Source organism: Halichoerus grypus, chromosome 10 (assembly GCF_964656455.1).
Source record: "Halichoerus grypus chromosome 10, mHalGry1.hap1.1, whole genome shotgun sequence".
Lineage (NCBI taxonomy): Eukaryota > Metazoa > Chordata > Mammalia > Carnivora > Phocidae > Halichoerus > Halichoerus grypus.
The window spans coordinates 76,874,217-76,887,399 of record NC_135721.1 but is presented as its reverse complement, the minus strand read 5'-3'; the positions used below and the strand labels follow the sequence as shown (position 1 = coordinate 76,887,399).

General features: G+C 35.1%; 1 protein-coding gene across 9 annotated transcripts in view; it reads left to right on the top strand.

Moving 5' to 3' along the window:
* The window catches only part of TSGA10 (testis specific 10), a 150,288-nt gene that overhangs the window by 54,780 nt on the left and 82,325 nt on the right, over positions 1-13,183 (top strand). For all 9 annotated transcript variants that reach the window (XM_078056664.1, XM_078056661.1, XM_078056660.1 and 6 more), the window contains 4 exons: positions 2,023-2,177; positions 6,040-6,095; positions 7,191-7,359; positions 10,772-10,882. In XM_078056664.1, the coding sequence (XP_077912790.1) occupies positions 2,023-2,177; positions 6,040-6,095; positions 7,191-7,359; positions 10,772-10,882 (491 nt within the window). The remainder of the gene's footprint in view (positions 1-2,022; positions 2,178-6,039; positions 6,096-7,190; positions 7,360-10,771; positions 10,883-13,183) is intronic.

The window sequence follows — 13,183 nt, the reverse complement described above, 5'->3', positions numbered from 1 at the left end:
GAAAATGTACATATATTTGACTGTATGCTATCACTTGGGTTCATAGAGAAAATTGTTTTTATAAAGTGTCCTATTTATGTTTCTTACCAGTGATCTCTATGAAAATGTGGTCATAACTTAATCTTCTTATAACTGTAAAGTAAAATTTTGGTCAGGACTATTAAAAAGCCCATTTTAAAATGGGGAATATTTTTTAACATTTTCTGTTTTGTAGTTAAAAAATGGCATAAACAATTAGGCAAGTAGAAGTGCTTTTTATTAAGATAGGAAATATTACAAGAGAACTATAGAAGGGGAATGTTAAAGAACTCATTTTTGGATATTTTAAGTCTAAATAAAAATCTAAGGTAAGCAGTTAAATAGATAAGTTTTTATCTCAGAAGAGAAATCTAAGCTAAAGATAAACATCTGGGACACATCAGCATATAAATGATATTTTAAAACCATGAAATTGCCTAGGGAAAATATAGAGAATGAGAAGAGGATCCTGGACTCAGTAAGAAGAAGCCAAAGAAGTAGGAAGAAAACCCAGAAGTGAGTGTTATTTTGGGAGGCAAGAGAGCAAAATATTTTAAAAAGGAGGGTATGATCAATTGTCAGATATCTTTGAGAAGCAAAATAAGATGAAGATGAAAAATATTGATTGGATTTGGCACATTGGAGGTTTTGGTAAAATTGACAAAAAAAAGTGTGAATGGAGTGTTGGATGTGGAAGATGGGTTGTAGGTTGAGAAATGATTAGGAGGTGAGGAGGTAGGGACAGGAGAGAATAGAAGTCTCTTAAGCTTAGCAATTAACAGAAGCAGAAAAATGGTATGGTAGCTTGAGTGGGATGTAAGGTTGAGGTTGTTTTTTTTAAAGCTAGGAGACCCTAGAGGTGTTTTAGAGTTTTAAAATGTATTTATTTTATGCCAATGGGAATGAACTCAAATATCAGAATACCAAAACATGTAGTTTGCCTTAAAGACAGTACTCTCTGGAAAAGGGACATGATGTATTTTCAAGTACTGTATAGATCATCCTCTTGGCATATGGTTTTACCTCTCTTAACACTGCTCTGGATGACTGTTGGCAAGGATTTACCTAGAGGTCTGGTGTAACAGAGCTTCCCTCGTAGAGCTCTATCAAAGTTTCTCAAACTTTGGTGTGTGTCAGAATCACTTGGAGAGCTACTAAACATCACTGGAGCTAGGCTCCTTGAAGTAAGATATGGCCAAGGCTTTTTGTATCTTTACTAATTCCTCAAGTGGTTCTCAAACTTTGTCATGCATTAGAATCACATGGGTGGGGTGCTTGTGAAAACATAAATTGCTCTGCCCACTCAGAATTTCTGATTCAGAATTTCTGGTGTGGGACCTCAGATTTTATATTTCTGACAAGTTCCCAGATGATGCTGATGGTGCTGGATGAAAAACCAGAATTTGAAAACCACTGTTCTATACCAGTCATTCAGGCCTTCAACACTGACATTGGCTTGTCAGTGTTACCACAAATCAAATCAGACTTTGTGGGATTTTCTTTCCCGCTAGGAATTTTATAACCCTACTTTAGAAAAATCAGAATATCAGGAGACATTTGACTCTGAAGATGACCTAATTAAATATTATATTAAGATCTTTTAGTTACCAACTTATATGCAATGGTGATTCTAGGCTAGAGGGTGGGGAAATTAGAGGGAGAGAGGTCACAGTTTGTTTTAATATTCCACTTATTTTGACCACTCACCCTCTCCTCCCCCACCACACATGTAAATCTCCTTTGCGAACTTGTGATATAGAGCTTTCCTTTGCTGTTCTAATTTAAATGTGTTAATTGTGCTTTTACATTTATGAGTCAGAATTTCATGATTCATCTCAGTTTTTAATCACTAACAACAAAAGCCATTTTTTATTTGGGATACAGTACTTATTTTTAGTCATTGAACACAATATAGGAGAGTTTACTTTGAAAAGTATTTCAATCTGCTTGAATTGGAAAAAAAATATCTTGCTTAAAACAATGCCTTTATGATTACATATTTAGATAATTTTACCAGGCAAAGTATTGCCCAGAGAGAAGAAATCAGCATTCTTGGTGCAACCCTCAACGATCTGGCTAAAGAAAAGGAATGCCTGCAAGCATGTTTGGATAAAAAATCTGAGAATATTGCATCCCTTGGAGAGAGTTTGGCAATGAAAGTATGTTCTTAGAACTGTGGTTTAAAAGAAATGTTTGAACTTGAATCTGAATAAAATAATAGGATTTTCTCAAAATTTTTTTTCTAGAGAGTTAAAACTGTAGAATCTGATTTGGAAGTATTTCAAGATAGTCTTGGGAACTATGTGTTCAAGTCTACTAGCTAATATTTTTAAATTGATTTTCTCTCATAAATTTGTGATTAACATTCACGACAATAACTAATTCAAATATCCAAATGTGAAGCATGGTAATAAAGCAGTGAGACTGATTTCTTTTTAAAAGAACACCAGAGCTTATATTTTCAGGCAGCCACCCTAGGAAGCAATATGTCCATTAACACTGCCTTTTGTAATTGTGCTCAAAACTAGGAGCATATTTTTGCATCATCCTCAGCCTTTGAGAATAGATCATATGTAGCTGGTGAATAAAGACGGATGATAATCTCCATCCCACATTTTTTGTTGTTCAAACAATGCTAACACAGGTGTTGCCAAAAAGGCAGGGAAATACTGATACCCCTTTCTATTTCATAAACCAATTCTGAAGACAATTCCTAAACTGTTTTCCACAAATGATTTAAGCAAAGTCAGCATCATTGGAATAAGGTCTTTTCCCTCTCTAATTCATTCATTTATCCATCCATCCATCCATGCATTCAACAAACATTTATTGACATGTACCAGGTATAATGTTAGAAACTGAGGATGAGTGGGTATGCCTTCCATAAGGCTACAGTATAATTGGGAGAAAAATAAATTAAGATGCGATCATGATGCAATGTGCTAAGTGCCATAGCAATATGTACACAATGTGCAAATGGAGTTAGGCAGAAATATACCTAATTCAGCCCTGGGGTTGGATTAGGGGAGGAGAAAGATCTAAAGAGCCTTCCAGGAAGTGATGGTGCCTGGACTGCCCTGTGATGACTAGGAATAGCGAGGACAAGATTAGGACAAAGGGGAGAGTCAGAGAAAGGGTGATCCAGACAGGTAAAGCAGCTTCTATGAAAGCCCAGTGGCTTTTATAAGAGAATTTGAAGAGAGGTCAGTATGGGAGCAGGGCTGGGGGCAAAAGATGAGATGGGATGGTTAAGCAACAAATCATAGAAATACATGTAATATTTAGACTCTATCATCATGAATATAGAGGATCATTGAAATAATGTAAATGATGTGTCACAATTAGATCTTTATGTTGAAACAAATATTCTGGCACTTGTTAGTCTGTGTAAAGGATGGACTATAGGGAAATGAGAACAGTGACAAGGATACCAGCTACAAGTAAAATGATAAGAATTTTAATAGGATAATGGCAGTATCTGTAAGAGAAATATATCTTTTAGGGAAGATTGACAAGATGTGCTTTCTGACTTAGGAACTACATGAATAGTTCCTATGCATGAACTAGGAAACAAATAAAACAGACTTAGGATGATTATTGACATGTCTTTGGAACACATAGTTGAAATATTCATAGGCTCTTGGATTTCTAAGTTTGGAGAGAAAGTTGAAGTGAAGTTAATAGATTTGGGAATCATGAGCACAACTGAAATGTTGCTATCCAAGTTCATGAGATAGTAAATTTTGGTTTATTTGTTGAAAAGGCTGACTCATTACTTTATAATTATGCCTTAATATTTTTGGTATTTTCTGGGTTTTGGGGAGAGTGGAGTTTTACTTCTGGTTTTATTCAGAACACTTTTTGAAAGTTTGATACAATTTTCTTTAAAAACACTAACTCTTAGAAACAAATTATTTAGAAGTTTCTGAATCATTTTCCTCTGCTGTTTCTAATATTTCATGTTTCTTCAATTCTGCTAACTTGCCAACATTATTTTTTTCTTCACAAGGAATATTGAGTTGCAAGTCCATTTCAAAATCAAGAACTTCATATAAGATCATGAATGTAAAAAAAAAAAAAAAGATCATGAATGTAAACACATCCATCCTCTGAAGGGAAAATAACTTTTTAAAACAGTGTTAGACATTCAAAAGAGGAGATATTCTCTACAATGATATTTCAGAGTTGAATTTATAAATACCCTTCAGTAAAAAGCAGTAATTTTACAGTCTAATCTGGTGATTACATAAACAGATTAGTATGAAAAAAGCCTACATTATAGTGCATAAGGGGAAATTTTTTCTGGTAATCATAGTTTTAAAACATGTTTTACTAGTTGCTACCAATTAAAGTTAGAAAACTTGATAGCAAGTTCACATACTTTTGAATAATAAGAGACAGAACTATTTGTATAACATTTTAGTTTGTTTCTTTTTTCTAAGTAGATTTACGACCAGCCTTTTCACATTGAATTTTTTAATAATTAACTTGAGTCTGTGTCTCTGGATAAGCATATTGAGGTTGTACAAGGAATATTAAATTGATAATGATGGCATAGATTTCAACAGTTTGGGAAATGATGGTATTAGGGTCATATTAACAGAAAAATAGGGTAAGAGGATATATTATTAGATTTTACCCAGTAATTTTATTGTCCGGATGCTTTACAATGTTCTCAGAGAATCTTATTTTCAATATAAATTTCTTCTGATAAAGGAAGTCCTATATAGACTTACAAACCATATTTAAAGTTTAACCAAGTAATGGCTTTCAGAAACACTAGGAGTTCAGTTAGTTTTTTAGAATTTATGTAGAAATGTATTAAGTTATATTTCAAAACCTTGTGTAAATATTCCATTTTAAGCAGTATTTTCTCTTTATTGGCTTGTGCTTCTTAAAGGGGTTTAACTGCTTTGCTAATATGTATTTTAACTATACCCTGATATCCATTACTGCCAGATGTGGACTCTGCACCATTTTACCAGAAAGCAGAATGGGAAACTGGAGCTAAAAATAGCTCAAGAGAAGCACATGAATAAAGGAAGATCACACACACACACACACACACACACACACACACACACACACACACCTAACTGTCTCTAAAGAACAGGAACAGAACTGGTTGGGAAGTAGGGGTTTTGTTTCTCCCCCAAGTAGGGATTTGAAAATTCAAAGGGCAAGTGAAAGTTCAAAGGGCAAATGAAATGTAGTTCTTTAGTGAAAGAATAATTTTCCTACTTTTTTTTTTAGGTCTAATGTAGCCCAAAGTATCTGTGTATAGTTACCTGTAACTAGTTCAGGATCAATGAGAGTTTTAAAAGGAGGAGGTATAGGGATGGTATTGATAGCATTAAGATAGTCACACCTTGAGCCTTAACTGATTTCATTAATTCTCCCTTACCACAGCTTTGAAAAGGGAGAATGTCAGTAGTTTTTTTATATCTTTGCTCTAGGCCTAATGCTTATCTCTTTATTAGCTCAGACCTAAAATTAATAGTATACTTTTATAAGTAATTCAGTTGGAATAGCTTTTTGAAGATGATGTTGATGACTAATATAAATAATTTACTTGATCAAAGTTATTATTGCTCAGAACTTAAATTAGTGTTACATGATTCACTTTCCTGGGTTTTACAACATGGAGAAGTGAGGAGGTGAATCAATTCTGTTCCCAGAATACTACACTTCAATGCCAAACCACTGGTTTGCCAACAAAAACAGGGTGCTTATGGGGTCTTTGTGTTGCTGGGCGACTACACAAAACATGTTAACAAAGTATTTACTATATTGATCTCATATCAATGCACATAAGTGTAGTCTTTAATAAGCATAATCTTGTTTTTATCCAGTACAAATACACTGACATATATGCTTTAGTTTTTAAAGTATAGAAAAGAAGAAGAGAATGTAAATGTTTAAAACCAAATGGGAATCAAAAAGGAAGGATTTCTTTTTGTTCATTTAGTTTTAAGAGAAATTGTTTAAAATAATTTTTTATTTAATACATTATTTTTCAAGGAAAAGACCATTTCAGGCATGAAGAATATCATTGCTGAGATGGAACAGGCATCAAGGTAAACCAATCACTCAACAAAAATTTGAGCACTTATTGGGGGCAAAGTACTATGTTAGGTATAAAGATAGTAGGAGACAAGGGGCTTAGTGTTACATATGAGGTGATAACTTTCTAATATTGAAAGGAGGCATAAGTCTGTCTAGGGAAGTAAAAGAAAATATGGTGTTAGCCAAGTAAAGGTAAAAAGAATAGTAAACCACAGATCATGTTCAAGAGCCTCTTGAGTGGCAAGTAGGTGAGTGTGTTGGAACCCAAAGTGTAAGAGAAGTGGTGGAAGGAAGGGCTAACTAGGCAGAGGCCTGTGGTGTAGACAAATGAGTCTTGATTTTATCTTTTGGACAATAAGAAATCATTTTTAAAAAATTGTGGAGATTTTTGTGTTAGAAAGATTACCCAGGCCAAAGAGATGATGATAGATTAAGGCAGATGAGTTGAGAGACAGAGGAGTGAGGTGCTTGTGAGGGGAAGAATCTAGGAGAATGCTAGGTTTTTGGCTGGGGATGAATACTGGACATTATAAAAGTATGTGGAAACACCTGATTTTCCTCTGAATTTGAAGAGCCTTTGAGACTTTCTTGTAGATATGTCTAGTAATCAGTTAAATATGAGTTTGGAGTATTAAGGAAGAGGCTGAGGTAGATAAGATTTCAGACTCTTCTGAAGATGGGGCTGGGAGCCATGCTATGAATAGGATTTTCTGAGAGAAGGGGTAGAGTGAGAAGAATCAAGAGAGGCTGAGAGTTAAGCCCTGAGAACCATTAATTTTTAAGAGGACAGAGGACAGAGAACGAGGAACCTGCAAAGAAGACTAAGCTATAGCAGCTAGAGGTAAGATGAAGGCTTTCTTATACTTGAACATCAGAAGTTTTGAAATACTTAGCAAATCATTGACTATTATGTATATTTAGCATCCCTTTTTATAGTGAAATGTGGGCAACATAGAGAAACTCCAGTGAACTATATTTAAATTTTAAATGTGTTTAAAATGTCAAATGTTCTCATGCTAAACTGTCCATCTTCTGTCTTATGAGAATGTGTTACTCTGTTTTTGGTAAAATGTCTCTTCTTATGTACTATCTGATTTGTGGAATAGACAGTCTACCGAAGCCCTAATTATGTGTGAACAAGACATTTCCAGAATGCGTCGGCAATTGGAAGAAACAAATGATGAGCTGGCTCAGATTGCCAGGGAAAGAGATATCTTGGCTCATGAGAATGACAATCTCCAAGAACAGTTTTCTAAAGCTAAACAAGAAAACCAGGTATACTTTTACCTAGAATCTTTTTTTCCTCCAAGAAAATTTTTTGTTTTATTCTGAGACACAGTCCTCATTTCATTTTGTAGAAGAGCTCAGGCTTTGGAATCAGCCATTTTTTTTAACCTTTATTACACAGAATATGTCACATAATTTCTAAATGAGATTCTCAGACATGAAATATTAAAGGAGAGAGGGAGTGGTGATATAATAGATTTATATTAAACCTTAGGAAGTACTTTCTTACTTGAGAATAAATATTTGAACAAATCAACAAAGGAAGATAAAAGCCTTCAGAAACTTTTGAGAGAGGGGTAAATTTATTTGATGGACTATTATTCTGTTTAAGTATGAGTGTATGGACTATGCCACATATTTTGGTCCTCTCTAGCATCTGATTCTTTGGGAAATTTTCTTTTATAATTACTCCCTCTTTAAGCCAATATATTTCAGTGTATCCACTCTTTTTATTTCCAATATCATTTTAATTTGAACATTAAAAACTTTTTGGAAGCTTTCTTACCCCCCTTAAAATGACTTAGTCTAAATGATTCTTCCCACTTGCTGTCACTCTCAGTGTGTTTAGTTTGCATCATGAAAGTCTGTAGTTTTAATTTACATAAACAGATATAAAGCTGCAATGTTTTGTTAATTATAAAAAAATTGCGGAGATGTTAAAATACTGTGGTCAAAAGTTAATGAGGGGCACCTGGGTGCCTCAGTCAGTTAAGCATCCAACTGACTTGATTTTGGCTCAGGTCATGATCTCACAGTGGTGAGATTGAGCCCAGGTGAGATTGAGCACACATCGGGCTCCGCACTCAGCAGGGAGTCTGCTTGAGATTCTCTTTCTCCCTCTCCTTCTGCCCCTCCCCCTGCTCACACTCTCTCTCTCTGAAAATAAATAAATAATTTTTTTTTTTAAAGTTAATGAATAATGGGATCTTCGGACAGAAATGAAGTAATTTTACATAAAATATGGACTTTAGTTAGTAATATATCAATATTATTTCATTAATGGTGATAAATGTACCATACTGATATAAGAAGACACCAAGTGTAGGGTAGATGGGGACTCTCTGTACTATTTTCACAACTTTTCTGTAAATCTAGAACTATTCTAAAAGTTTTTTTTTTTAAAAGTTAATGTATAGCAATAAAAACAAAGGTATGAATTTATAGGATCTACTTTTGTGTACTTAGAGCAAATAGGCTAAAGGTAAATGTAACTTATGTTTATGAAAAACTAGATTAAACACTTTCCTTTTTACCACCCAGAATAGCTACTGTTAACATATTTTTTTTTACTGATTTTCCATGTATTTTAAATACTTCTTGTACTTTTTTTTTTTTAAGATTTTATTTATTTTTTGACAGACAGCAAGAGAGGGAACACAAGCAGCGGGGTAGGAGAGGGAGAAGTGGACTCCATGCTGAGCAGGGAGCCCAATGCAGGGCTCGATCCCAGGACCCGGGATCATGACCTGAACTGAAGGCAGATGCTTAATGACTGAGCCACCCAGGCGCCCCTGTACTTTTTTTTTTTTTTAAAGATTTTATTTATTTGCCAGAGAGAGAGAGCACAAGCAGAGGGAGTGGCAGGCAGAGGGAAGGGGAGAAGCAGACTCCCCACTGAGCAGGGAACCTGATGTGGGGCTCAATCCCAGCACCCTGGGATCATGACCTGAGCCAAAGGCAGACGCTTAACCGACTGAGCCACCCAAGCGCCCCTACTTTTTGTACTTTTATTTACATGAACTTTTTAATGTAACTGGGATAAAAAACATGCCATTTTAAATCATCCTTTTTTCTACATGATAAGTCAGTAGAGTGGAGTATTTATGACTCATGAGTTTGAATCTCCTGCCTGTCTGTGTGATCATACCATTTAACTTCCCTGAATCTCAGTTTATATATGTAAAAATGGAGAGCAAATGAGAATATGCCTAGAAAGCACTCATCAGAGTGTCCAGCATAATCACTGGATAAATATCTTATAGCTATTATTAGCTTACTGTGACATCATAAGCACTCCCCTGCTTTAAAACTTCATAAACATTTTTTATAATCAGAAAAAATTGTTGTTATAACAGTTTACATTTGTTCAATAGTAGTTTTTTCCTTTGAGTTATAGGCCCAAGAAGATGGATCCCTCTGTGGACCACAAGTTTAGAACCCATATCGTAGAAAATTTGGAAAGCAGAAGCCTTTAAAAAATATCATCCTCAATACCACAATTTTTAACAAATTGGGATGAAGTACTTTTAGTGTTTTATCCTTACTTTTTCACAAAATATCTATGAACATTTTCCTCTGTTACTAAAAATTATTCTAAATATTTCTCATAGATACATAATGTTGTATGTGGTTATACCACTATGTAGATACTATTATTTACTGCATCGTTCACTTAATGTGAATAAATATTGTCACCATAACAAATAATGCCTTAGTGAACATTCTTTATGTTAAATTTTACTAGATTTAGTTTCAAATCAAATCAAAGCTTGTGAGGTTTGTTTTATAAATTAAAAAAAAACCTTTCTAAGTGGACATTTTCAAAGGTAGTGAGTACTTATGTATCTATGTCCCACCTTCAACAAGCAACGTAATATCTTTCCTGTTTTTATGAGCATTTAAAAATGTTTCTTGAAATAGATTATAGATAGATAGCAGATCATAGATTTGCTTTTTGCAAATTTATGTTTACTCCAAGTTACATGGAAATGCTTATTTCTTGCTGTAACAGAATAACTTTAATTCTTCGCTAATTTGTTAGGCAAAATAGTATTTAATTTTAAAAATTATTTAAATTTAAAATTAATATGTAAAAATTTAACATTTTAAAAAATTAAAAACTTTTTTTTGATTACTAGTAAATTTTAACTTTTTTCAAGTATTATCTACTGTGCTTCCTTTTTGTGAATTGTCTGCTTGGGTTCTTCGCTCATTTACTATTTCGATTTTTGTGTTTTTTGTTTTGTTTTTTCCCTAGTGGGATGTTGGGCCTCATGTCTCCCATATCCCACAGCCTCACCCAGATTTATTCACATGGTGATAGTTGCAGTATTTCCAAAAGCAGCAAACAGAAAGTCCCAATAAATAAATAATTTTCAAGCCTATATTTGTATTATATTGTTTATTGTTCCATTAGCCAAACAAATTGTGAAGGCAAATTTAGATAGAGGTGTGGTTAATGGACTTCGACTCACTGGAAGGACTTGCAAGGTCTTAAGGCAAAGAGTGTGATATTAAAAGGCATGAAGATTTTGGGTTTTGGGGTTTTTATGAGTTTTGTATATTAGGTATATTAACTTTTATTTATCATTATTACAAACATTTAAAATTTATGGTGGTTTTTGACATAGAGCAATTTTTTACTTTTTTGTAGTCAAGTTTAGCTATCTTTTTCTTATAGGCCCTGTCTAAAAAATTGAATGATACGCACAATGAACTTAATGACATAAAGCAGAAGGTCCAAGATACTAATTTGGAGGTTAACAAGCTGAAGAATATATTAAAATCTGAAGTATGTATATAATTTTTTCCTTTTTGCTCATAATACCTAAGAGATCTTGCTAAAGTTATTGATCATAGGGACAGCTGAATCAAGTCTTTCCTTAATACATAGCATATTTTCGTGTTGACAATGATGGGTTGACTCTATATTTAGAATGTCACCAATGTCCAGAAAGGTAACTCAAGAATATGTCACTTTTAGTTTGCCACTCAGCCATTCTAGATAAGTATAATCCTGCTAATTGGATGAAGGGTAAAGGATAAGAATCACTTATATTTGAAAAATGGTAGTTTTCAGTTTACAAACCTTTGACAAAAGAGGCTCCACCTGATTGTGTAGCAGATCAGAATTGATCACCTTGTTATGGGGCCATCTATTTCTTAGGACCTGAGAGTAGATGGCTCTGCTCTGTACTTCTCTGTTAGTAACCATTTGACCAGACACCTGTACCATACATCAGATAATACCAAATAAATCTGGGTATATGTGTGGCAACCCTGGAATAGACAGCTTGACCAAGGATGTTAGGTAAGCCCGTTTGGTAAAATATTATCTAAAATACTGTAGTTGGGAGAGGGGGGCAAGATGGCTGAAGAGTAGGGGACCTCGTTTCATCTGATCCCTTGAATTTAGCTAGATAACTGTCAGATCATTCTGAACACCTATGAATTCAACCTGAGATGTAAGAAAAGAATTTCTGGAATTCTACAAATAGAAAAGCAACCACTTTTTTTAAGGAAGAGGTGCGGAGAAGTGAATCTGAGGAGATATATGGTACGATAAACGGTCAGGGGGAGGGAGCCTCTATAAACTGGCTACCAGAAAATGATATAGCCCCAGAATGCAAAATTGGAACTTTTAGAAGTCTGCCCCACTGAGAGATGCCCCTGCCTGAAAGGTGCTCAGGTGGGAAAGTGGAGCAGAATCCTAGATGGGATAGTGTTGTCTCAGGATCCCTGGGGTCACAGAAAGAATGGCGGTGCCTGAGCTGGCAGAGTTCCCAAGCATTGGAGCGGGGAAACTGGCTCTGGTTAGTGAGCCCGGGAGTGGGCTTGTAGCTCAGTTTGCCATAAACCACAAACTGGCAGGATGGGGCAACCGCTCTTCATGCAGGGGTCCTGCAAGTGGTAGGCCTGTGGCAACCCTCCCTTCCACAGGAGGATTGGTATGGGTGCACACAGCAGGAGTCTGCAGAGGTTGGCGCACTGAAAAGTGAAGATTGCTTTTCCCTGAGGGTTTAATGGAGAGAGGGGCCACCATCTTTCAGCTCCAGGGCTGGAGATCAGGGCACCGCCATTTTTATTTTCATCCTCTGAAGTGGCACAGAAAGCTTTCAGGGAACAAAAGCCACATAGAAGAACCCAGAGCAGCTTACACTGAGCCCAGCCCCCTGGCAAAGGGTGGTGCAACTCTGCCCAGGCAAAGACACCTGAAAATCAGCACAGCAGGCCCCTCCCCCAGATGACCAGCTATAACATAAGGGGAATATCAAGTTTACCAAGCACGCAGGACTGCAGAACTCCAATGCTAGGGGAAAATGTATAGAATTTGAGGGTTTTTTTCTCATGATTCTTTTATCTTTCAATTTAAATTTTTTTTCCTTTTTTCTTTTTTTCCTTTTCAACTAGTCTCTTATTTTATCAACTCTTTGTTTCTAAGTCTTCTTTAACTTTCATTTTTACATTTATATTTTATAGATATATTCTTCATTTTTGGCTTCCTTTCATTGTATTCAATTTTATTTTTGTATATATATATAAATTTGCTTTCTTTACAATTTTGGGATTTAGTGTCTTCTAACAAACAGGCCAAAATACACCCAGGACAAAGTGGATCACCCTGTTTTATCCACCTGGGATTTTATATTCTCTCCCTCCCGCCCTTTTTTTTTTTTTCTTTTTTGGATTCTGACCTCTTTGGTTATGACTAGTGTGTATTTTGCTTGGGTCGTGGTTGATATTTTTTATTTTGTTCTCTTCATCCATTCTTCTCTGGGCAAAATGACTAGGAGGAATTCAAAACAAAGGAAAGAACCAGAGGTAATACTCTCTGCCACATATCTAATCGATACGGATATAAGTAAAATGTCAGAGCTGGAATTCAGGATAACGATTATAAAGTTACTAGCTGGGTTTGAAAAAAGCATAAAAGACACTAGAGAATCTCTTTGTGCAGAAATAAAATCTAATCAGGCCGAAGTGAAAAATACTTTAACTGAGGTGCAATCTGAATTGGTTGCTCTAACAGCTAAGGTAAATGAGGCAGAAAAGAGAGTCAGTGACATAGAAGACAAGATAATGGAAAGGAAGG